At 41.9% G+C, this 25943-nt stretch overlaps 5 protein-coding genes across 7 annotated transcripts in view; all 5 read left to right on the forward strand.

Annotated features, from left to right (window-relative positions):
• The window catches only part of mast3b (microtubule associated serine/threonine kinase 3b), a 33012-nt gene extending 28817 nt beyond the window's left edge, over positions 1-4195 (forward strand). The window contains exon 28 of the transcript XR_003670469.1: positions 4182-4195. The gene's annotated coding sequence lies outside the window, so the exon portion shown is untranslated. The remainder of the gene's footprint in view (positions 1-4181) is intronic.
• On the forward strand, positions 81-1211 carry ndufa7 (NADH:ubiquinone oxidoreductase subunit A7). The gene is made up of 4 exons (XM_028403064.1): positions 81-179; positions 460-509; positions 770-907; positions 996-1211. Exons 1-4 carry the CDS (start codon positions 129-131, stop codon positions 1081-1083), a joined length of 327 nt encoding a protein of 108 aa, XP_028258865.1. The 5' UTR covers positions 81-128; the 3' UTR covers positions 1084-1211.
• On the forward strand, positions 1956-12239 carry LOC114434109 (low-density lipoprotein receptor-related protein 8-like). Of its 2 annotated transcripts, XM_028403063.1 has the most exons (13): positions 1956-2049; positions 2990-3124; positions 4393-4770; positions 5377-5496; positions 5656-5781; positions 5867-6041; positions 6993-7208; positions 7640-7758; positions 8375-8514; positions 8894-9035; positions 9115-9312; positions 9880-10034; positions 10918-12239. In XM_028403063.1, exons 1-13 carry the CDS (start codon positions 1989-1991, stop codon positions 10951-10953), a joined length of 2001 nt encoding a protein of 666 aa, XP_028258864.1. In that variant the 5' UTR covers positions 1956-1988; the 3' UTR covers positions 10954-12239. The 2 variants fall into 2 exon arrangements, with proteins under 2 accessions (XP_028258864.1, XP_028258863.1); XM_028403062.1 differs by having other exon boundaries at positions 9880-12239.
• Positions 12240-14097: 1858 nt separating this feature from the next.
• On the forward strand, positions 14098-16782 carry LOC114434608 (potassium voltage-gated channel subfamily V member 2-like). The gene is made up of 2 exons (XM_028403929.1): positions 14098-15370; positions 16492-16782. The coding sequence occupies exons 1-2, from the start codon at positions 14102-14104 to the stop codon at positions 16780-16782; spliced, it is 1560 nt and encodes a 519-aa protein (XP_028259730.1). The 5' UTR covers positions 14098-14101.
• A 2063-nt stretch (positions 16783-18845) lies between these two features.
• Positions 18846-24139, forward strand: LOC114435130 (N-acetyllactosaminide beta-1,3-N-acetylglucosaminyltransferase 3-like). Of its 2 annotated transcripts, XM_028404698.1 has the most exons (3): positions 18890-18952; positions 20458-20521; positions 21690-24139. In XM_028404698.1, exons 2-3 carry the CDS (start codon positions 20487-20489, stop codon positions 22822-22824), a joined length of 1170 nt encoding a protein of 389 aa, XP_028260499.1. In that variant the 5' UTR covers positions 18890-18952; positions 20458-20486; the 3' UTR covers positions 22825-24139. The 2 variants fall into 2 exon arrangements, with proteins under 2 accessions (XP_028260500.1, XP_028260499.1); XM_028404699.1 differs by lacking the exon at positions 20458-20521 and having other exon boundaries at positions 18846-18952.
• The last annotated feature ends 1804 nt before the right edge of the window (positions 24140-25943 follow it).

Consider the following 25943-nt stretch of genomic DNA (forward strand, 5'->3'; position numbering starts at 1 on the left):
AATGTTACATTCTATGTAATATGGTGCAATGTTGCTGTTTTCCTTCCTGTCCGCTAGGTGTCAGTGTGGCGCTGAGAATCCCGGTAACTACAGAGGAAGAGCTGTCTGTGCCCTTCACAACAGACAACATGGCGACTGCTACTAAAATCATTCAGAGGCTGCGAAATTTCTTGTCGGGGGTAAATAACTAACTCATAAACGGACTTTAAAATGAAGCCACGGTATACAGTGTGTATAACGTATTGTCAGGGTATTTGTAGTTTTACAACAGGACTCGTTTAAGGGTCAGAAATAAGCAGTGCTAGCTCGCTGCTCAACGAGATAGCTCGTCAAGGTAGCAGCAGTGTTGTGAGCTAATGTTTCACACTGTAAACGAAACGTGGAGGAGATACATAGTGTTTTTGTACATTTTGCGGTTTGTAGACATTGAATATTGACTTTCGGGGTGTTTTATTTCAGCACGACCTGCAAGCCAAACTGCAGCTGCGATATGAAGAGATTGCAAAGAGGTAAGAGTACTGAGATGCTAGCTTCACATTTCTGTACTGAAACAAAGTGAGAATGCTACAAGTGCAAATGACATCATAACAATAACAAACAAACTAGTTTGTGTTAGCTAGTTGTTTACGTAGGTATATATATTTACCTTTGCAACTTGTACACCACAAACTCCGGCATTGTGTCATGGCATCCTGGTTAGTCAGCCTGATATAGCCCGGACCCCTTGTGTTTTCAGACTTTTTGAGTGTTTATGATGCTTTTTCAAAAGGACACAGCCTCCACCCAAACTTCCTGTAGGCCCAAGCCACAAGTATGCTGAAAACTACTATTACACCAGAGATGGACGCAGAGAGTCGGTACCTGCCACCATTGTGATGTCTTCACAGAAGGCCCTGACTGCGGGCAGGTAAATGAAATAATCAATGCATTTTTATCTAAAAAAAACATATTTTCATATTTGGTTGTTTTAACAAAGTCTTTTGAATTTCATGTAGTCAAGTTGCTGAGGCCCCAAAGCTTCCAGTGACACCAGGTGCTGTATACAAAGAGCCACAACTGTCTACAGACCAGCCGTACCTTTGAGCAGCAGGACAAAGCTCTTCAGCTTCAACATCACTTCTCCAGTTAAACCTGCTGACGAACCCCGACCACAGCAAGCAGTTGGTGTATGTTGTACAATAGAAAGTGTGAATAAAATATGTTATACATTTCTTTGATCCAGCAGTTTATATTTCTCACATGGAAGTGGAATCATGGTTTGTTGCAAAGGAAAAGATCCTGTCATCCATTTAAAAACAGGGACCACCACTCCGGTCTGCCAGTCTAGTGGCACTGCCCCCGATTGCCACGCAATGTTGCAGTGGTGTGTCATCCAGAGACTTAAGATACTTGGGGCAGATTTCATCCACCCTCGGCGTCTTGCCACCTGGGAGCGTTTAAACTACCACTGCAACTTCAGCCCGGGTGATAAATGAGTCCACCCCATCCTCTGCTTCCTCAATGGAAGACATCTTGGTAGGATTGAGGAGATCCTTAAAGTATTCCCTCCACTATCCAACAACATCCCTAGTCGAGGTCAGCAGCAGTTAATTGTGTCTCCAAACAACTTGAATTTCCACCTGTCAAAAAGTGATTAAGGCCTCAACAGAGTGCCTGATTGGTTATTCCTACACAGATCACACTGGCTGTAATTACGATCAAATTCAACCAGGGCCTGTAGCCAGGGTTTAAACTGATGTCCAAAGATTGATCTCCAAAAGAAAATATGAGCAGGTTGATATAATCATTAAGCATTTTAAGATAACAATAAAGCATGTAAACGAAACACAAAAAATAAATACACATACATGGATATAACTGATTATTGCTTATTGTGGCGTCGTGTTGTGGCGACACCTTTCACTCACACACCTGCCGTTTGACAGAAGCCGCTGTTACGTCATATTTCCGCGCCGCAGCGCCTCGTTGAAGCGGAGGACACATGAAGCATGGGACACCTTGGAGGTTTATTTCTGCGCATCGCTCCTCTTCTCTGCATTCCACTCTGCGGTAAGACGTGGCAGATGTGCTTTCCTGCATGTGTGTGAAGTCAACATGTTTGTGTGTCCGCTGGTGTTTTGAATAAAAACGGAGCGGGCGCGAAGTTTCCAGCCGAGCGCGTGACTGTCTGTCACTTTGAATGGAGTCTGTTTGCTGTGCAAACTGCAATGAACTTAGTTCATGAGTCGTGACGTTTTCATTGTTTTAGTGATGTTAACACGGCACAGGAAGACACGTTATGACACACTGAACCTAGCGCAGGATGCCTTTTATATGTGAACGGAAAAACTCTCAATAGACGTGGATAGATGATCACATATGCTACATTTTACGGTGTATTGTGACGCCTTTGTCATAATAATAGAGAATACTCTGAGGCTAAATGGCCTTTAGTAATTAGGACATTTTGGTATTTGAGACTGCAAATTTATACTGACATTTCTGAAAGGAAGCACATTTGTACACAACCCAGTCACAACGTAAGAAATAGGATGAATTACTAAAAGACAGATTATGCACAACTATTCATCCTCTGATGAATTTGCACAATCAGCTGATGTAGCACACATGCACATGTATGTCTCTTTGTCTAATTTTTACCGTTAGAGGTATATTTTTAGTATGCTTAAGTGCCTGTATTTTGCTGTTGCCATAGCGAAATTTCCCAGCTTGCGATAAATAAAGTATTTTCTATTCTATTCTCTACTTGACTTTACTTATTCACAGTTTATATGTTTATATTTTTATGTTTTCTTTTTGCACGCTCTTCTTCGTTGCTTATTTTTATTATACCTTAATCCTTTAATGGCATTCAGTGTTGGCACTTGTGGGCACAGTAAGAACTTTATTGTACAGGGAAACCTGTTTCTAATTAATGACTTAGTAAATCCCAGTGATTCCCCTGTTGTCTTAGCAGATGAACCTTAAAACCTTCTTCCGTGTGTTCCAGGAGCTGAGCGCCACTCTTTGCCTGCCTGCCGCCAACATCTGGAGTTCACTTGCAGCGATGGCTCATGCATCTCAAAGCTGAAGGTGTGTGATGGACACACGGACTGCAGGGACGGATCAGATGAACACCACTGTAGTGAGTACAGTGTTGACCACACACACACACCTGCACGCACCCATTGAGTTTCATAAACATTGTTTTTGGCAACACAAAGGCAATGAACCATAAAGTTACTTTGTAAGAACCATAAAGTAATATAATAACATGCACAAATACAATCTGAAAAATAAAACCAAATTAAAAAAATGACACCACAGTCCTCAGTGAACAGTTAGCAGTTGGTCTGCTCTGATTGGTCAGCTCTAACAAAGATTCAGGTACTGCCTGCTGTGAAGAACAGCTGAGGGAAATAAAATCCTCCAGTAAAACATACTGCAGTAACAGGAAGTCTAAAACATCTCACGAATATCAACAACGTACCACATGAACACACACAGTTTAGAGTCCAGACTGTGAGGCAACTGTCCCAATCAAAGGTGCTTTTCTTCTCTCATTTTAACATTGCTGCCATTGAATTGACTGTATTATACACTCTATACTGAGGTCTGATCTACCTTTGGACTCTTAGAAATCCAAAATGCTTCTTAAAGCCATCATTTTGTTGTCTTCAAACTTGACTCCAACTTTCAGGTTGTTCCGTTTTAAGCTTTCTGTGCAGGACAGATAATCTCATTTCCCTCTGTGGGAATATGCCATCTCAGATTTACTGTTTGCTAATCCTGCTGAGGTTGTGAGAGTTTGATATTGAATTCCAGAGGGATTTGTCCATTCAGCATAAACAGAGGAAAAAGAACTCAAAGAACTCCTGGGTGAACAGAATGTGATTTTAGGCGTCAAACATAAACTTTGCTGTTGTGAGTGAAGGTATGAATAACAGCAGTGTTGCTGCTTAGAGGTCAGAGACGTAAGACTTTAGACCTGAAGCACGCTGGTTTGACTCCCAGCCAGGAAAAGGAAGAACAAGTCAGAGCAGGCTGAGTCAGTGTCTGTGGAGGAAAACAGCAAAGAAGCAGTGATGTTATTCCCTCCTTTAGTTTGTCCAGCTGAAGGTCTGTTATGTCACATACAGCTGTTGCAGTTGTATGTGAACTAAATGGATGGTAGACATCTGCAGCAGGATTTAGCTGGATAGTTTTTTTCCACAGAGGTAGTCGCAGTTTCAGTCTCATCAGTAAAAAGATAAGATTCAGTGTTCGTCAGGACGTCACAGCCAGAAATGATGACTTATGACTTGTGATGGTATAGTTATGATATTTAGCATGTGTCTGTGAAGGAGAAGAATTCAGTGAAGGCACCTGATCGTTGCTGTAACTTTGTAACTTTGTACCTCTGGTTCCTCACAGGTCATGTTCGATGCAAGAAAGATGAATTTTCCTGCCGCAGCCATCTATGCATATCAACACATTCTCTGTGCAACGGTGTGGACGACTGTGGGGATGGCACCGACGAGGCGTCCTGCCATAACTGCACCGCAGGGTTCTTCTCCTGCGGGCCGTCAGACGCCTGCCTGCCTGGAAACAAGCTCTGTGACAGACAGACCGACTGCAGAGACCAGCGCGATGAGACCTGGGAGTTCTGTGGTTCAGCCCAAGTGGGTCCACAGACCGCCTCCACGTGTGCCGTGTCAGAGTTTCAGTGCGGGGACGCGCAGTGCATCCGGCAGGCGTGGAGGTGTGATGACATGCCCGACTGCTCTGATGGCAGCGACGAGGACAACTGTGGTGAGTGATGTAATACTGCTGAAACCAAAAAGTGATTTGTTATCTATCTATTAGTTTGCTCTTTATGTTAAACATTGTGTGCTAAATTCACATGAAGTGCCATAAACACGATGATTTGGATCACTGCAATTTGTCATGTGACATCTTATTTTCAACACAATTTTGAATGGTCAGTTTTTAGAAAGTTTTTAGCCACTCATGAAACAGTTCTTTGTTTTACTGATCATCCACCAGAGGGCAGTGTTATACCGCATACAGTCTTTCTCAGCACCTGGTGGTGCTCAAAAGGAGCATTTTAATTCTCAATACATCTTTTTAGTATTTGATGTAGTTTAGAATTAAAAAAGAATCAAAGTGTAGTTTTTTATTTCTTCTAGACTACTTTTAATGCCTTCTGTTACTATACATCCTCCTGTCCTGTTTTAACCACATGTTCATAGTGACCCCACTCAAAGTAGGACACTCGTGAAACATGACATTTTCCTCCAGAAATGCTGTCATAGCTGACCCTTCTCATCCTGGACATGTACTCTTTGAGCCACTCCCCTCAGGCAGGAAGGAGGCTACGGTCCATTCAGACCAGAATCTCAATGTTCTATTTTGCAGATCAGAACGAGTGTCTAGTCAACAATGGCGGCTGTTCTCATACTTGTAAGGACCAGCCGAAGGGCTTCCTCTGCATGTGCCCTGACAACATGAGACTGGTGGAGGACAGCCAGTGTGAGGGTGAGTGGGAGCTGAGATGCTTCCTCTTGTGGGCAACACAGTTCTGAGACTGACACGAAAGTCACAGTTTGGAAGTGTTGACTTTTTGGTATCTGGTAGGAGCAACACTTCCAGGTATTTATATCACAGTCCTTGAAACTCTTGTTGTTTGCATAATAGAGGTCGACATGTGCCTGGAGGATGACGTGTGCGACCAGTTGTGCCTTCACATAAATGGCAGCCTCACCTGTGTCTGCCAGGAGGGATACCACATGAACCTAGCAGCCCGAGTGTGCGAGGCCAAAGGTGAGCAGCGTGTTCACACACACTGTTACCATGGTAATGGTCAGTAGTTAATTTAGTGGTTCTGGTCTGTTGTGTGTCCATCCAGGTGACAAGGCCCAGCTGGTTTTCTCCTCTTCTAAGGGAGTACAGTGGAGGAGCGTTACTGGTAATGAAGAAAATAAACTGGCCCCACACTTACCAGGTCTGGGGGCAATAACAGGCGTGGCTTCTAACGGGTCACTGTACTGGGCCGCACCGGGACGAGCAGGTGCCATATACAGGTAAGCATGCTGAAGGGATGTTACCATGGTAATTGCAGTGGAAAGCACAATCACAGGATTTTCCACCATTTATTTTTACTTAAGTTACTGACAGCAAAAATAGGCCAAACATCCCTTCAGGGATTTCAGCTGTTGTTCAGCTAACATGCATATCTTAGGAACAACACACAGGAAGGAGAACGGGTGATAAGCTGTGTCCTGCTCAAGGTTTCTTTCTGTTAAAAGGGAGTTTTTCCTTCCACTGTTGCTCTTAAGGGGGTTCAGGCTCTGGGTTTCTTGAGACAATTCTGATTGTAAAAAGCACTATATGAGAAAATTCAATTGAATTTTCCTAAATAAATTTGGGTTTGTATATCTGCATTTTTGGCAGTCTTCCTTTGTCATGTTGTAATTCAAAGCTGCTGTGACACCTAAAGTCTTCTGAAAGTCATTTCCACATTAAGTGAGCTAAAATTTCCCAAGTTTTTTTTAACACATTTGTGGTGAGGCAGGCGCCTCTGACCCAGCAGCTGCTGTAGGCACAGCGGCTAGATGACTACTGTGTGTAAACTTTTTCACAAGTTATGCGGACTCTGTGCTTCGTATAAAAATAAGAGCGTCTGTATGTCTAACATCTGTGTGTTGGCCGGGAAAGGAGAGAGGAACTGATACTGTGTGTCCTTATCTGCATTGCTGTGTGGCAATTAGCTAACTTTACATACAAACGCAACACTTATTTTTGAAGAATATGTTGACTAAAGGTTTTTATGCTAATGTGAAAAAAGGCTTTTTAAATACTCATCTTGATGGAAGGGTCCCTTTGCTCTTTATCTATCCTACCTTTACAGCTAATGTGGCTCTAAATGACCACAGAAGTAAAGACTGCAGCATTAAGATTTACCTACCAACACCTTGCTCAGTGTCCATTTACTTTTGCTCACACAGTGTATGTGTCCTCTCCATCTTTCTCAGGATCTCCATAAATGGAAAGTCACAGGAAGTTGTGCTTGTGCTGAAAACTAAAGGTGCAGTGTCAGGCCTAGCTGTGGACTGGATCCACCAGCTTCTCTACTGGACCAGTACACAGACAGGCTCTGTTAGCGTGGCCCTCGGGGACGGTTCAGCTCAGCATCAGCTGATCACAGGGCTAGACAAACCCACTGCAGTGGCCGTGGATCCTCTCCAGGGGTAAGGACTGTGAGCCAAACCTTGTATTGTTTGGTTTTCTTAGATGGCAGCGTCATTAGTCAACTAACAAGACAGTCGACAGTGAGGTTTTATTGTTGTGTCACAGTTTTTAAATAAAAGATCAAGCAAACATCACTTACACAAGATTCATGTGTTTGTCCAGGGAGGGGCGACAACTAGAACGTACAATGAGAAAAAAGCAGCAGGATAGTGTGTGATTTTCTTATCAGACAATGATGAGGCTCAAAGAACTGCAGATTTAATTCAAGTTCTATCTGCCATTTTTGTGTCAACTCCAATGCAGTTATGATTTATTGACCAACATAGAGGGAAAAACAGAATGAATAAACTTCTGATTTTTGTTGAAAAATGTCCTATTGACAGCAGGCGTAAGAAATTAGAGCATGAAGAAAAACTTTGTATTTTCTCAGGCTGATCTTCTGGGCGCAGTGCGGTAACGCCCCAAAAATCGAGAGGGCCAGCTTGGACGGCCGGGACAGGAAGGCTCTGGTCACTTCATCAATACATCGCCCTGTTGCCCTCTCTCTGGGTATGTCTCAAACATACACTGCTTTGACCTTCTTCTATGCATTTAGACTTATTTCCAGCCTCCTTCCTTTTTAGTCAACATAGTGTTTGTATTTATAGCGCTGCATGAAGCTTTGTATAATTGTGACAGAATATGTCAACAGATGTTTTGAAAGTAGACAAAGAGAGCCCATATTACAAACATGTGACTCTTCTGTCATTCTTCAGCTATAATCTGAGGCGTTTCCTCACAGGAAGTGCTTGTTTCAGGGGCTAAGTTTCGCAAAGTTTCGGTTTGAATAAGGTCACAGCGTTGACCTGACCTTTTCAGAACATTAACTTTGTTCTTCTACCACACCTGTGTGGTTGTTGTTGTCTTGCTGCATGACCCACTTTGTGTCGAGCTCACAGATGTCTGACGTTAACTTTTTGAATTCACTGGTTTGGTTCATAATTCATTTTTCCCAGTGGCCGCCTCGTTTGTCCATGTGAGCTGAAACAAACTGCAGACGGGCAGCAGGTTAAAAAAACACCTGTGAAAAATGGATTCTAATTTGGCCTTCAAATAAACTGCTAATCCGTCAGGTTCAATATGACAGTATTGGATAATTTTCCTGACCTTTTCTGTTTCACCCTAGATATGCCTCGACAGCTGCTCTACTGGCTTGACCAGGAATTAAGAAGCATCTCCAGAGTAGACCTAGAAGGTCGTCACCGTAAAATAGTGGTGGAGTCTAACGGCTACCTGGACCGCGCATTCGGGCTGTCTGTGTTTGAGGTACAGCGGTCTCAGTCTAAATCCAGTCATTTATTGCCTGTATTTATTGTTTATTATTTTTTAAATACAGCTCCCCAATTTTTATGAAGCCTCTCTGGTAAATTAAAAATAATCTGCCAAAGTGCCATTAACATGTGCAGGAGGAAAAGAAGCTTTACCAGTTTACTGCAAAAAAGACAGGAAAGCCCCTTTGTGCTGTTTGTTACGTTGTGAAGAAGACGTTGAAAGAAACGGCCACACATGATTGATAGTTTGGTTAAAGTGGTCGCTAAGGAACACTAAACCCTATGATGGAGGTGAAGGGATGTCATGATTTTGCTGTAGTATTAATATGCATATCTTTTGTCAGTAACTTCTTACTTTGCCCATTGTGCCACAGGGGTTTGTATACTGGAGTGAAGAAGTTACACACTCCATCTGCCGTGCAAACAAGCACAATGGCCAAAACCTTCAAGTGCTGCTGTCTAACATCACCTCACCGGGCAGTGTGCTCATCCTCCACCCTGTCCTTCAGCCAAATGGTAAGACCAGGTCAAGGTGGCTTTCTTTTGAAAAGTTTTGGCCCAGTCACCGATTCCTCTTAACTTGACCGCCTCTTAGGGTCATCTGCGTGCGGACATCCGGGGACAGTGTGTCATCATGAGTGCATTGTCAGCTTGCTGTCTGGAGGTCTGGACTTCAGCTGCATTTCTCAAGAAGGAGGACAAAACAAATCGCAACAAGTTCCCACCATTGCCCACACAGTCTCTGCGTCCGCCATGTCCGATCCTATGTTTGCTGGCATCCTCTCTCTTATCAGTAAGGAAGAACACCCACACCGCACCACTTCTAAAAGCCTTTACTGAACTAGAGCACATGTTCAAATATAAACACAATAAAACGTCGGACATCTGAGCTTTTCATCTGCTCAGTAGATGTGAAGGATTATCAAACATTGACTTAACAAGATAAATATCCCTCTGTAACCCTCGGGTTACAGTTTCCTTGTTCCTTTCCAGCATGTCATACCAGCCTAGTCACGGTGCCACACTGTGAATACACTGAAATGGGCCATTGTTCATTCTTTATGTGTGAGTGTGTGTGTTTATCAAAACCCAGGAAGTCACCTTGACTCACATCTACAGTGTGTCAAAACGTATCATTGTTCCAGTCTTTAAAAAGTGGACTTACACAGGTTCACAAAAGCCGTTTGTCATGCCAACTTTAAGAGTGTTTTAAATACACACTTGTTATAAAAGCTATTTTACCAAGCCTGTCCACAGACAAAAGGGTGTGTTTGAGGCTTAAAAAAACACTACAAAGCTGTGCTTTATATTTACTGTATGTCTTTTGTGTCTCATGTTCTATTAAAATTGTGTCTTGCAGTGTTCCTCAGTATTCTGCTGGCAGGAATGTTTCTGTGGTGGTGGAGAGTGGAGGAGTTCAGGCCTTCCAGGTCTCTCACTGTGCAGAGCCTCTCCCTCAAAGAGTCCCAGGATCCTCTCATCATCATCCAGGGGTCGAACACATGCCTGGTCAAGGCAAGAGAAGTTTACACACACACACAAAAAGATCATTCACTTTCAGAGAGGAGATAGCATTCACTCAGCTGCATGTGTACACATTCGATATTTATGTGTGTTTTACAGAGGTGTTGCTTTATGGCTTCATGGCTATTTTGGAAGCTGTTTACGTTGTGGTGGATATGGCTTACCCAGGTCACATAACACAATCGATGTCTCAGTCTTATATTTACTTCTGGCTTTAAAAGCCCCCTATATTTTACTTGGTCAACATGACTGACATGACTCTCATTGTCCAGCACAAAAAATATCATCTTGTACTATCTTGGGCTGTTTGATTGCTAAATTTGCCTTTTAACTCTGGCGAAGCTTTTTTTATAATATGGGTGAGTGGAACATGCAGTTCTTATTGTCAGTAATATGACGCAGCAGCGTCATTGTGTCAGTGCAGCCAATGTCTTTAGTAAAGCTGCTGGCTGTGGGAGTCAGAAAGGATCAAAAGGCACATTAAGCTCATTAAAGTCATAAAATTAGGTAAACTCATCCAAAGTTCTTGGAAAGTTGTGACATTTCATATTATTGTCAGTAACCAAGGTTGTGCAAGTCTGATTTCTGGCTTTATTCCAGCTCTATGATCTGCAAAATTAAGACCAAAAACTCACTACTGGTGTGAACCTTGTGTTTTGTCATGAATGTTTCCACACTCAACACAATACTGTTTCACCTCAACAGTAGTATCGATTGGATTTCACTTATAAGACATTTTTGTAATAACATGTTTATTGTCAGTTCCCAAAAAGCAGCGTGGTAGATTCTTGTGTAAATGCAGGTTAACTGAGGTCCTTCATGTTGGTTTACAACCTGCTGTATGTCAACTAAGCCGTGATTGCTCTGCTGCCAGGAAACTCTGCTTAAGCTGGACTTGGACGGTGAATGAAGGTGTGACACAGACCTGGATGCTCCGCTTGAAGTCTTCACTCCGACTGTGACCTCAGAGCTAACGGCACAACAACAACCCCAGTCGATCCTGCCTGCTGCCTCCCAGGGATTAAATAATGACTCTGTGGTAAATAGAGTGGGGGAGGGGGGGCTTCTGTACCTTCTATTTTGAAGGGTATTACTTTCAGCTATCTATAATAGATCTATGATACATCTTTGTTGTTTTTTTATTCACCTTTAGAAAGCTGTGGGCAACTGTGAACACACACACATCCAGATATTTAAACAAATAAATGAATGCCTTATTTTTTTAAAATAGTTTTGATCTCTGATCACAGTAACAGTTGTTACATAGATAATCGGATGATTTATCAGGTGTTTGAGAAAAAACATAATTGGAAGTTGGAATTTATTTTGATCTACCGCATCTCTAAAAAGCATTTTTACTATTTTCGACATGTTTAAACAAAAAAAGACACTATTGAGGTACTGATGTAGATGATTAGTTTGTGTAGTTCAAGGTTTTGAATGTTCTTTTTCAGTATTATGCAACATTTTCCCTTTCTGCCTCAAACAAGGTTCTTATAGACATTTCGACTTGTTCCTCTTGTTTCTCATGTTTGCAGAATGTATTCAAACACTGTAGTTCAGACTGTTGTGTAATCCTTTTTCCTTTATTGAATCTAACATATGGTACAATGTGTGACCCAACCACACCAGGAATGCAGAAATGCTTAATGTTTAATCAGTATTACGTGAAAGTCCCACACTGTAGCTTTAAATTAAAAAAATGAACTTGTTTCGATTTCATAGAGGAAATGCTGTACTGTAGTTAGTTAGTTAGTTAGTTTAATGATTCCACAGCAGCACCCTATGTAGAGACACAAGGCCTGGTGCTTCAGCAGCATTGATACTGTATTGTAGTTGGACTGGAAGTGGGAGACAAAGAGGGGTTCTTTGGGTGCAGGTTGGGTGTTGTAATGCTTTTTTTGTGCTACAATGGGAACAAATCATTTTGCAATTGTCTATGGGAGGCTCTGCTTCTCCTTGTCGAGCTCGTTGGGGCGGGTTTGTTTTTGTTTTGTGACTTTAATGTATAAAAATGCATAAAATGATCCATTGGTACTAACGGAGAGATAATTCTATAGGTGTGCTGAAAAACTGCTGATCGTGTGGCTGGTATTTATTTTGAAGGGTTTTATTTATTTGTGGAAATGTTTGCAGTTAATGTAGTTCTGTAAGAAATGCAAATGAATCAAATAAATTATTTTATTGTTTTTCCTACATACACTCATATATCATGACTGTGCACACGGTGAGTCCTCTGTTCTCCGGTCTGGGATTTGCTGTGTAAATCCATTTACATGCATATTATATAAGCATTTGTCTATCACAAAGCAAACAGGGTACATCATTAAACTCTTTCTTTATTGCTGTGTGAGCGCTGTCAGTACAACCTGCTCTGTTTATTAAGGGAAAACCTTCTGTTCTAGACACATGGGTTAAAGATTGTTACTTCCACTGGCTACTACACACAGCAGATTAAAGGCAAGCTGTCTGCAGCAGTTAACACTCTTAACTTTTTCATCACTCCATTTGCTGCAGTTTACCTGCATCACTCACAATAGGGCTTTCCCAATTACTCATGTGGGTATAGTACTCAACCGTATATTTGTAAAACAGGAGGAGCTGCTAATCTACACATCTTTCAAGTGTGCATAGATCCAGGTGACAAATACTAAAACGTTAAAAAAATAATGTGTCAGAGTGAAGTTCACACATGCCCTGCTATACTGTATGTTTATCTAGTCAGTATAGACAGGGATTAAGTGTTGGCAGGAGAACAATTGTACAGTACTTAGAGCTGAGGCTAATTATTTAGATAAAACAAGGCTGCTATTCTGCAGCTTAACTCATATATATTATAAATGTGATTTGCAAAGAGAATCAGGTATTCAGAAAAAGAATTAAAAAATGACCCAAGAACAACCTAAACAAACAAACAAACAAAAATATTAGAAACTGTTAACTGCCCCATGTCTCTGTCTCTGTTGCTCAGTGATGTAAATGCCAGAGAAGACAAACGAAGGGGACCGGTGGAGATTAGCGGGTGAGTAGCATCGTGTCATTACTATAATTCAGTTTGTTTCCATCTGCACATCCAAGTTAAACAAATTTGCAAACTAAACAATCCACCCTGTTTCCTGAAGCAGCTTTGTCCTGATGTTCAACAATAACAAATGGACAGATTTATGTTGTTTTCTAATATAGATTGTATCACATGTTGTTGCTTTAATGGGGGAGGGTCTTCACGGGACCCTAACATAGCCTGTGAGGTTCTTCACCTTTATCTACTGCTTTTTTTTGTGGCGTACACACTGAATTCATGCCGTGTGTGTTTATCTCAAGATGTGAAGCTGGACAAGTAGGTTAGCAGGAGAAGGTCAGACATAATAGATTAAGCTGAAAGATTAGTCATTGTGGCAGTCAGACGCACAGAAACAACTAAATTGTATTTGATTGATATATTGAAAAAGGACTAGAAGACTATAGGAATCAACTATGACTTTAAAGATTCAGTCTGTCTACTGTGTTTTTACTTTGTCTTACTCTTACTCTTCACAGTAATGTAACATATCAGAGCCCATGAAGCCCCTCTTTCTTACAAAAGGACACATAAAAAGTTGATACTCATCAAATCTCATTTTCCAGTGAAATGTGTTGCATTCAGCGTGAGGCAGTGAGTTGTGTGTGTGGTTTGCCTCGTCACTTTAGAACACGTAAATTAACTTTGTTTCCTAATCCTGCCAAACCCCTATATTTACAACTACTTAAGGAAACCTGGAAGGGCACCAATAAGATTAAAGTGGTGAATCCCTGCTGCCTTGATCTCCTGTTTGGATTAATCAGACTAGTTGTTTCTGCACTCATATGTGGGGAATCTCCTCTTCTCTCCTGCAGACTTCCTGCACTACGCGCTCAGCTACAACGGTGCCACCAAAACAGGAAATACTTTTCTCTGGAAGGTCACTTCCTGCGGGACCAGATGTGTTTTCTCTGATGATTCATCAATGTTTTGTTTGAGTGTTTTTTTCCCACTCTTTTTGTTCTGTTTCATTGACTCACTGCGTTGAAGCACTGTTTCCATGGCTTACTCTGGGAAAGCTCAGTTGCAGGAATGTTTGCAAAATCGGCGCTCTACTATCAACTGTCTCTCAAAGGGTTTAGAGGAAAACAAAACGTTCCCATTTTCTCAGGAGAGTACAGTCAAAGCTTGGGGCTCCTTGAAGAGTCTGGACAGTCCTGGCATCAAAGCTAAGGAGTCCACCAACACTAAGGACAGATCTAAACAGCAGCACAACATCAGGGTAAATGTTGGGGGGAAAGTGTTTCATATCCCAGAACAGTGTGCCATCAGATATCCTGACACCCGCATAGGCTCCTTAGCTCTCTGCAGGGGCCGAGCGAAACTCCTTACACTGTGTGACGACTACAACGTCCCCAAGAATGAGTTCTTCTTTGACCGCGATCCTGCCTTCTTCCACCATGTCTACCATTTCTACAAAAGCGGAGTTCTGTGGATCATACGGGAAATGTGCCCCATTAACTTTGAGGAGGAGATTGCATACTGGGGCCTGAGCATGAAGGACACCCAGCTCTGCTGCTGGATGGTGTTCCAGGAGAAGGTGGATGAGCTGAAGGATGATTTGAAGGTGGAGCGGGAGCTGTTGGCGGAGATAGAGGTGAAGTATGACGATGAGTGCTTCAAGGACATGATGTTTGGGGATATGCGGAGGAGTCTGTGGAACATTGCGGAGAACCCGTACTCCTCACCTCTGGCGAAGGCTTTTACTGTGATCTCCAACCTCTTTGTGCTCTTCTCCATCGTCGCCATGGCTCTCAACACTGTAGAAGAACTCCAGGTATATAGACTGTATAACAAAACGCACATGGAATGGGTGGAGATCATCACTATTGTCTTTTTCACCTTTGAATATTTAATTCGCCTTATCACCACACCTGACCTAGGAATGTTTTTAAGGAGTGGACTCAACTTTGTAGACATGGTGTCGGTCATGCCTTATTTTGTCCAGATCATCTTCGAAGCCTTCAGTGACTCAGAGAATGTGAATACACAGGAAGACCTCAAGACCATGGCTCGGGTCAGCAAGCTCAGCCACGTCCTCAAGGTCATCAAGCTGCTGCGCATCTTTCGGATTTTGAAGTTAGCTCGCCACTCAACCGGCATGAGGGCATTTGGGTTTACTCTGCGGCAGTGTTACCAGCAGGCCTCGTGCATTTTTCTCTTCATCGCCATGGGAATCTTCACATTTTCTGCTCTACTGCATTCTGCAGAAAGGGATACCGAGGGATCGCCTATCAGCAGTATCCCGTACGCCTGGTGGTGGGCTGCAGTAAGTATTGGAAGCAACCTCTTTAAACAACACCTTCATCTGATTTTAATATAATATACTTTGAGGCTACAGTCACAATTCAGGCATCACTGTCCTTTAATAATGCATATGTGTACGTTTGCATGTTGTCTGCATCACCAAGAGAAAACAGCTTATTTGTGAGGCAGAATTGTTCCTGCATTCGTTACAACATGACCGAGTCCAGGACCACATTCTGAAGTGACTTAGGTTTGATGTTAAAATCAGGACACACAGGCATGGATGAAAAAATCAGATTCAAAGAAAACAGCCAAACAACCGAATGTGTAAAATGTTCCATCATTGTTGTGTGATGTCATATAAACGTATCAACAAAGTCCTGAGGTGCTGGACTTAAATTTAACATCCTTTCTTTAGGCTACCTGGCTATATTTAGAAGATAAGGTCAGAGATACGATTTGTTACTAGTTTGTCATCTTAGAATTTGTCTAACGTCAGCATGGAGGAGCAGTGTAGCAAATTAATCTGTTGCAGCAGTTTTACTAACCCTATTAGTGAAGCAGGTCAGAGGGAGTTGTTGTTGCAGGGATGACTACATGGAGACAGGAGGGAGGACACCTTAACATTGCAGGCATTATTCAGTACCCTCCCTTGAAACGCTTTATGTGTAGTACTTGTTCCAGGTTTCAGTGAAAGCCCTGACAACCTTATTAGGCTGAGTTTCATCACATAGTGGGAGGTTGGAAGGTTCCCTGTTCAGTCAGTCATCTCTGGACTCAACCAGCACTTTTCAGGGATTTAGGTGTGTGGTACTGTGATACTGTGTGTCTCTGCTGGTGTTTGTGGTAACACACATGCCATATGCAGGCCACCATGACATACAATACTGTATCCTTAATTCCTGAACCTAATCAAGTGGCAATGACAAAAAAAGACAGAGGTCCCACACAGGACATGGACCCTGCTATCATGTTCAACATGTAAAAACAGTACCAACAATGGCATGGCACAGTACATAGTTCTCTGGGAGCACTTCAGTGGTTAAATTAATCAATTTCTTAATAAATTCTCCACTACTGAGCCATGCAGTGAGGGAAATTGCATTAAATTTGACTAGAGGACTCTTCCCTTTTGTCTCCTAGGTCAGCATCTCCACTGTGGGCTATGGGGATGTGGTTCCTGTAACGATCCTGGGCCGCCTTGTGGCTTTTGGCTGCATTTCATTTGGTATCATCCTCAATGGCATGCCCATTTCCTTCCTCTTCAATAAGTTCTCTGACTACTACAGCAAGCTGAAAGCACAGGAGTATAATATTTCCTCAGTCCAGCGCCGTTTTCAGCTAAAGAAGAGGCTCAGGCGCAGAATGGACATATGCTTCCATCCCTCCGAAGAGGACGACAGAACAGAGCACCACCACAAGCACGAACCCTGACTGCCTCTGAGGAGGATGGGGCTGAGGGTTGTGTGTGCATTACAATGGGTTTGGAAAGGAAGTGGTGAAAGTTGCTTTGCAGACATGTAGTGAGTGGGCCTTCTCTGACCCACTTTCTTGTTAAACGCTGTGTAGCGTTTAATGAAAACATTAGTTTTCACTTTGGGTTAGTTAAAAGGAAAAACTTGCCACTTTTTTTATGTAGCTGTCTTCTAGGTGTTGTGTTCTGTATTCATCATCCAGCATTCTTTAGGGTGCAAAACAAAAACATTATAGAGACATAGGACAATTCTTGTCCCAGGTCTCTCTTGGATAGGTTCCCAGAAATATAAACAGATGGCAGGAGTCAAACCCATAACAGGAGCTTGTACAGGATACACCTCTGACAGCGAATGACATTACACATGATGCTGTGACGCTGCTAAGGTTATATTTCAGATTATGTTTCTTCCTTGTTATATTTTCAGTTATGTTTCAGGTAAATATTGAGCTAATACATCCTATTTACTTGTCTGTATTGACTTAGTGTTACCTACAGTTGTAATACAAGAGCTCTTCCCATTCTGCATATATTCCGTGCCAAAAAACGATCAACGTGGAGCGTTTCTGGGTCCTGTGCGCTATACGGTACCACGTGCTGCTGTGGCTCAGGTGGTGGAGTTGTCGGCTAATTATGAGGTTGGCATGCCAATGTGTCCTTGGGCAAGACACTTAAGTTGCTCGCAGTGGTTGCACTATTGGGGGGTGAATGTGTGTGTGTGCTTGTGCACCTTTCAGTAGAGAGAAAAGTTCTATATACAGATTAAATTATGTAAAAGATTTCTCACCTTGTGACCAAGAAATATATATTCAAACATGTAGCATTTGAACATATATTTGTAGATAATCTATTTAAATTGCACCACCATAAGTGTGCCATTGCACATGTGCAAGCAAATATGATTATATTAATTCCCTACCAGTAAGATGCTGCTATCCAGATTGAAAAAAAAGATAATTTATTGTTATTAGTTATGTGGGATGAGGTCCCATTATGACATTACAGTTACCTTTATAACCATTACAACAGGCTTGATAGTATCAACAGCTGGCTGATGCAGAGAAATAGCACGGCCTCTCATATTGTCAATTGACAATGTCTTGTTTTGACACATGTATGGGCTTAAATTAGAATGTGAGTAAACAGCCTCACAGCAACAGATTCCACATAATTATATCTTGCTAAAACTGAAGTCACTTTGCGACACAAATAGTGTTGCATGGAAACAAAGACAACAAACATCCATGTGTGGCCTTCTCACTTTCATGCTTCATGGTATGGTAAATACTCGCTGAAATTTGCACAGATCAGAATAATTTTCCTGTATTGCATAAGCATGCTCATGCAGAGTTATCAAGAGCAGACAGAAACCATATGAGTGCATCTGAGTATCAGACTTCTTGCAAAGAGTGGTTATAATGCAGCCTCACTGTTTTAGAGGACATTTGTATCAGCAGATGCTGAACCAGAGCAGCAAACATCATGATCATCAGCCAATGGAGTGTTCACCCTCCTCCCCTCTGACAGAAAGGGAAAACCTGGACATGCGAGGCTGAGGTGCATTTCTTTCCTCAGGCTGTGAGGCCATAATCTGTCTTCTGCACTGCACTTTACTGCACTTTCTTCAAACATACTGCTTGTTCTTTTGATTTTTGGTGATGTATCCTTATGTCTTTATTTATTTTATCTGTTCTATAGCTGGCCTGGGACACTGGGATTTTGTTCTTTAATCTTCTTTACATGTTGTCTAATGACAAATAAATGAACTTGATGACTTGTATTAGCAATATATCATTTTAAGGCAGACAACACTGACGTCTTGCTTATAATGCGACTAAATCTAAACACACTACTCAGAGTATGTAAAAGAAATTAATTACACAACCAGGCTACTGTGCATATATACATACCCATTATTCTCATGTGTCATGCATATGCCACATCCTGGATTAAAAACAGGATGAGGGAAACAATCTGGATGAGAGAGGCTGCAGGCTGAGGCGTGACGTCGTCTTGACGCAGCAGGTCTTAACAGACGGAGGCGCCGCCCTGCGGGCGCACAGATGACAACTGTTAACTTAATGAATCACACTCAACAGCAGAGATGAAGGGACTCAACTTTTTAAGACCGTAAGTAGCATCAATTATCTGTAGTTTATGTGGATGTTTTTCGACGAATGCTTTGTTTTCTGACTTTAGTCCGTTTCTGGAAAGTAACAGGAAATATAGCGGATATCACATCTGTGCTTTTAACTGGACACATTTCACATCGATCTGGGATTGATAACAGTAAAATGCGATCGAGCGCAAATCAGAATGAAATCAGGAAAAAATAAAAATCATACTTTCACTTTTTGCTTTTTATAATGTGCATAAATGTTACCCGATCCATGACTGAGCCATGCGACCCCCGTGTGGCCTTAAACCTGCACAAGCCTCTGTCCGGTTTAGTTATTGAAGAGAGGGACGATAACTTTTTAAGATAAATGCATTTAAAACCAGTTTAGACGCCACCCTGGTGTACTTTTAATTTATTCTTTATAAAAACTGTGACATTATAGGAAGAAGGATTCACAGGAGGGTCTTCACATCATTTCAGGAAATCAGTAGGTGTAGGTGTGTTTGTTTGTCTCACTATTGAGCTACCTGCACTGCTTAAAGGTTGCAAAATCATTGTGCAATATTTTCTACACTGGTTCCCTTTCTTTCTGTCTGCACATTCCTCTTGCAACCAAAAGATCAATGACTAAGTCTAGTGCCAGTTAAACCTGAAACTGACTGAATGTGGTCAGGTCAGTTTTTGTTTGTGTTGAACATGCTGCCAATCCTATTCTATCTAAATAAGGGAAACGTGTTTAACACAAAGCTTCACAACACAATGGAAATGTGTTCACAAACCGTCACCTCATCATGTGAAAACACAGTTGACTAATATGGGAACTGTAGTTTAAACATGTAAATGTTACATTTCATGTTTCTTGCCAAATGATTTCCTCATGCTGGATAACAGTTAGTCATATGATGGGTGCTTCTCTTTTCCAATGACGACTGTTTAGCTTGTTTTAATGATGCAGTGTCTGACATCGCCTCTCTAAGGTGTTCCACCCATTTTGAGGAGACATGACAGCATTTTATTCATTAGCACCCCACACATGTGACACTGCTGCAGTGTGTGTGCGTGTGCGTGTGTGTGTATTGTGCGGGCAGATGCCCAGCAACCTTACAGTATGTCTGGTCATTCCTGGCTTGTTGCTTAGACAGTATTATGAGCTTCATATAAACAGTATCTGTCAAAACCTTTTCAGATGAGGTGCAGTATTTCTACTTAAGAGCAGTTTTTGCCAACCTACCAGAGCATGAGGATGTCGTTTGTGTATGCCATGATGATTGACTAAGCACAGGGAGGGTGTAATGTAGGTTGGAACGGTTCACAAAATCTACGGTTCGGTTTGTATTCAAGTTTCAGTTCGGTTTACATTGTTGAGTTTTTTTCTGCTTTTTTAACACTATGGAAATACCATAGATCAGCATAAAATGCATAGCCTAATAATCCAACATTTATCATATTTAAGAATTACCATTACCATTTTGTTTCTGCTGTTGCTGCTCTGAAGTCTCCATTCTGTCACTGTTAGTGCTTCAGATAGATCTGGCTCTGGGAGCCATGACGGGACCAGCGGCAGCTGAGACCGACCACCTGTGAGTGCTCGTTGAGGACAGTAACTGCCAAACAATATGTGCTTTCACATCAGTCTCCAAATGTCTCCAGAAAAAGTCACTAAATTAGTTGCTTTTGACAAAAAACGTTTTGAAAAGTCACCAAATTTAGCTAGAGAAAGTCACCAAGTTGGCAGCCCTTGTCTGGTTGCATTACTTGACACGTCTTCAACTGAGACACATGTACCGAACAGTTTGTATGATTTTCCTGAACCATTCACCATACATTACATTAACATTATACATACATTAACCATACATTTAGCAGACTTCCTTTGTGAAATAAGCATGATCCTCAGTGGTGGTCAGAATTATGAGCATACCAATAATCAAGTATACATTTGCAGTTCAATCATGAGAGACTCAGCGAACTGAATGAGAAAGAATTTATTAATACAATAATTATGAATGTGCATTGGCGTCCTAGACCCCGTTGTGAGGACCACGTCCGAAAGGGGGGAAAGCTCGAGCGGAGAGGCCGCTGATCCGAAGACCCCCCTGGGTCTAGACCTGGTGGTGGTGTAGAAGCAGGAGAGCAGGAGAGGGGAGACCTTGAACTGCATAGATCGGGAGGTGCTTGGGGTGGAGGAGGGTTGGCGGATTCGATCAGGAGACAGCTGGAGAAGAGACAGAGACTTTTAAATTTCTTGCTACGCTATGATTGGGCAGGAGAGGGACGGATCGACAGCTGATTGGTGAGGGAGGTGCCATCTATTAAACACCTGACTATGTGGGAGGTCACTAGACAGAGTGCAGTGCAGTGAAAGAGAGTGCGAGGATGGTGAAGAGGGAAGGGGATAGAGATAAGAGGTGGATGATGTGGAATAGAGTCTTCACGACTGAACTTACGCTGAGAGCTACATTACAGAGAATGCCACAATCGAGTCACATTTAATGAAGAATTATGAACCTTCAGTGATGCAAAAAACAAAACTCTACAAGCCACTGAGGATCTTGAGAATTCAATGATGAGGTGCAGTGTGATTGGACCTGAGGTGGCAGCAACCTAATCATAAAGTTTACGGTCATGGAAGTTTTTGTCAGGATTGCCTCGAAAAAGTTGGGAAATTTAAACTTTAAATGCGTACAGTTGATATCAGGCTGTGATGTGTTGGTAAGAAAACTGTTTTTTTTTGTATTGTCACTGCAGAAAATCAAAGATGAGAACCTTCAACACCATAAAGATCTTCCTGATGGTGGGGATTTTATGTGTGCTGGTCCTCCATCTCTACAAGGACTTTATTGAGCACAGTGCCATAAATCTTGACATGGATGTACAAGACGATAAAAGCCATGTTCAGCCTGCCAAGAACAAGTCCGTTGTATTCTCCTGGACAAGATGTCAAAAAAATATATCGGCTGCCAACATCTCAGGGTTCAGCTCTCTTCCCGATAATATAAAAGACTTTCTCCTCTACCGCCACTGCCGCCATTTCCCCATGCTGCTGGACCTTCCTGACAAATGTGGAGGAGCTGAGAAATCTGCAGAGGTCTTCCTGTTGCTCGTCATTAAAAGTGCCCCCGGGAACTACGAACGCAGAGAGGTGCTGCGCAAAACCTGGGCCAGAGAGAGAGTGCACAACGGAGTGTGGATTCGGAGGATCTTCATCTCTGGAACATCAGGTGTCGGTTTTGAGAAAAAAAGACTGAGCAGTCTGCTCAAGATGGAACAACGTGAATACAAAGACATCCTCCAGTGGGATTTTCGTGACACACTTTACAACCTCACCTTAAAGCAGATCCTCTTTCTGGAATGGATGGAAAGGAACTGTCCAAATGCCCGCTTCCTCCTAAATGGCGACGAGGATGTTTTCGCCCACACGGACAACATGGTCAGGTATCTCCAGAGCCTCAAGGACAACAATGGAAATACGCACCTCTTTACTGGCCATGTGATCCAGAATGTGGGGCCCATTAGATCACCAGGAAGTAAATACTATGTCCCAGTTCAGGTTCAGCAGTCGGACACATACCCCCCGTACTGCGGTGGTGGAGGCTTCCTCCTGTCGGGGTACACAGCTAGCGTCATATACAACATGTCCCAGTCAATTACCATTCTTCCCATCGATGATGTTTACATGGGGATGTGTCTGGCCAAAGCAGGACTGGGCCCTTCTTACCATATAGGTGTGAAATTAACAGGACTCCACGTTCCCTCCAGCAAACTGGATCAGTTGGATCCTTGCTTTTATAAGGATGTTTTATTGGTACACAGATTCCTTATTCCTGAGATGTATCTCATGTGGCAAAGAACACATGACCCAAACCTAAAATGTGAACTTTAACTTAAATTGTCTTGCACAATGGACACACATGTTTCTGTGTACGTTACGGGTGAGCAGCTTTGTTGTTTGTTTAGCTTCACTGTGGGTAACAGCCGAGCGCAGCTTGCTATCAGTCATCATGTCTATCACTTAAAAAAAAAAAAAGATGCTTAGCCTGTTCTTCCTGTCTATCTGATGCTGCTCTGCAGGTACTATCAACAATGACAACAGCTGCTGGACACAGATTTAATGAGTGCAATCCATACAGTAAAGGAGGAGAGATGAAACAGCCGGAGCTTCTGACATGAGTGACGATACGCTGCATCTCGGTTTATGTGTAGCTATTTAGAATAAAAAGAATACAGAAATAACTGGAAGATGGAGGTAATATGTGTCTTTTTCATCAGTGTGAAAGGGTACTGTCATGGTAGTCATGGGTATAAATAATACAAATAAATATTTGTCCATTCAAAAAATGATGTGGGTCAGCTTAAACGGACTCATGACACACAGGTTCAGGCTTTCACAGGATGGCTCACATGCACGAACGCTTATCGAGTGCCTCATGACTTATTGTGTCACTTTCAATCTTTTTCATCATATGTAGTTTGTTTAATGTTTTCACTAGACAAAATATGGCGATTCCAGTCCTCTAATTTTCACTTCTGATGAGTCTGAACTCAAACGCCTTTGACTGTTTAGATATGACTGCAGCTGGGTGCCAAATATTAAAGCAGTCAGGCATTCATTCAGGTATAGCTTGTATCATTTGCTGTATGTAGGAAGGTTTCTGACCCAGCTGGATTTCAGGTCCGATGGATGGATGATGTCATCACCATGATGATATAAATATACAGAAATGAACCAGTTTACTAAGCACTGTAGGACCTTTAACCAAAACCTGGGCCAGAGAGAGAGTGCACAACGGAGTGTGGATTCGGAGGATCTTCATCTCTGGAACTTCAGGTGTCGGTTTTGAGAAAAAAAGACTGAGCAGTCTGCTCAAGATGGAACAACGTGAATACAAAGACATCCTCCAGTGGGATTTTCGTGACACATTTTACAACCTCGCCTTAAAGCAGATCCTCTTTCTGGAATGGATGGAAAGGACTGCTGAAAATTTTCCATTTTCCAGCCATACTATGTTTATTTAATGTTAAGCACTAAAGGGATATTGTGATGTCCGAAGTCTTTGAAGGTGATTCCTCAGGGTTTTTAATAAGTGTACAAACCTTTGTATGTTTTGTATTTGTATTTTTTGTTTTCACAAAGGGCTTATTGTGTCAAATATCAGGTGTCAACAAGTCTGCAGTAAAATTGCATTTATAGAAAAAGGTATGTTTGTATTTATTTTTAATAACTAAGAAGAGGTTGTATATTATGACATTTTATGACATTGTATTTAGCCTTAAAATTAAGGGAGGGATGATAACTTTTTAAGATAAATGCATTTAAAACCAGTTTAGACGCCACCCTGGTGTACTTTTAATTTATTCTTTATAAAAACTGTGACATTATAGGAAGAAGGATTCACAGGAGGGTCTTCACATCATTTCAGGAAATCAGTAGGTGTAGGTGTGTTTGTTTGTCTCACTATTGAGCTACCTGCACTGCTTAAAGGTTGCAAAATCATTGTGCAATATTTTCTACACTGGTTCCCTTTCTTTCTGTCTGCACATTCCTCTTCCTTCCTGTTTCAGCGGACAACCAAAAGATCAATGACTAAGTCTAGTGCCAATTAAACCTGAAACTGACTGCGTCATATCCATTAGAGGGGCAAACAGTAATTGTCACGTCCCTGATAACCTTTGCAGTTTTAACACATGTGAAAGTTTAAATTATAACAACACCTGTGAGGTGCTTTCAGACACACACATGCACGACAAAAGGTGGTGTTAGGGGCTAAGAAGGGTGGTGGATGCCGCAGATGCCACAGCGGACTTTCCACCAGAGGTCTTTGGTTTACAGCCTCCACCTGACCGTCCCCACTCCTGGCATCATTGTTTTATTGTGGTGAAGAGTTTCATTACTGTTGTCACACTCCCTTCAATCCCCCAATTCAATTCAGAACAAGGGAGATAGAAGTGCTAAAATGCTTTCCTGTGCTTTCTATAAGAATAAAAGAGCTGACATATGAGAGCTAACATACACCCATAATCTGATCCTCCTATCTTTGACATCAGTCACATCATGGAGCTGACATGTCACAGAAAACAAGTTGACCAACATGCCACAACAATTAGGTCTGCCTAACATTTTCAACTTACTTCCTGTTAAGTATCAACATGTGGGGTTTGAATGTGGTCAGGTCAGTTTTTGTTTGTGTTGAACATGGTGCCAATCCTATTCTATCTAAATAAGGGAAACGTGTTTAACACAAAGCTTCACAACACAATGGAAATGTGTTCACAAACCGTCACCTCATCATGTGAAAACACAGTTGACTAATATGGGAACTGTAGTTTAAACATGTAAATGTTACATTTCATGTTTCTTGCCAAATGATTTCCTCATGCTGGATAACAGTTAGTCATATGATGGGTGCTTCTCTTTTCCAATGACGACTGTTTAGCTTGTTTTAATGATGCAGTGTCTGACATCGCCTCTCTAAGGTGTTCCACCCATTTTGAGGAGACATGACAGCATTTTATTCATTAGCACCCCACACATGTGACACTGCTGCAGTGTGTGTGCGTGTGTGTGTGTGTGTATTGTGCGGGCAGATGCCCAGCAACCTTACAGTATGTCTGGTCATTCCTGGCTTGTTGCTTAGACAGTATTATGAGCTTCATATAAACAGTATCTGTCAAAACCTTTTCAGATGAGGTGCAGTATTTCTACTTAAGAGCAGTTTTTGCCAACCTACCAGAGCATGAGGATGTCGTTTGTGTATGCCATGATGATTGACTAAGCACAGGGAGGGTGTAATGTAGGTTGGAACGGTTCACAAAATCTACGGTTCGGTTTGTATTCAAGTTTCAGTTCGGTTTACATTGTTGAGTTTTTTTCTGCTTTTTTAACACTATGGAAATACCATAGATCAGCATAAAATGCATAGCCTAATAATCCAACATTTATCATATTTAAGAATTACCATTACCATTTTGTTTCTGCTGTTGCTGCTCTGAAGTCTCCATTCT

The sequence above is a fragment of the Parambassis ranga genome, chromosome 4 (assembly GCF_900634625.1).
Source record: "Parambassis ranga chromosome 4, fParRan2.1, whole genome shotgun sequence".
Taxonomy (NCBI): domain Eukaryota; kingdom Metazoa; phylum Chordata; class Actinopteri; family Ambassidae; genus Parambassis; species Parambassis ranga.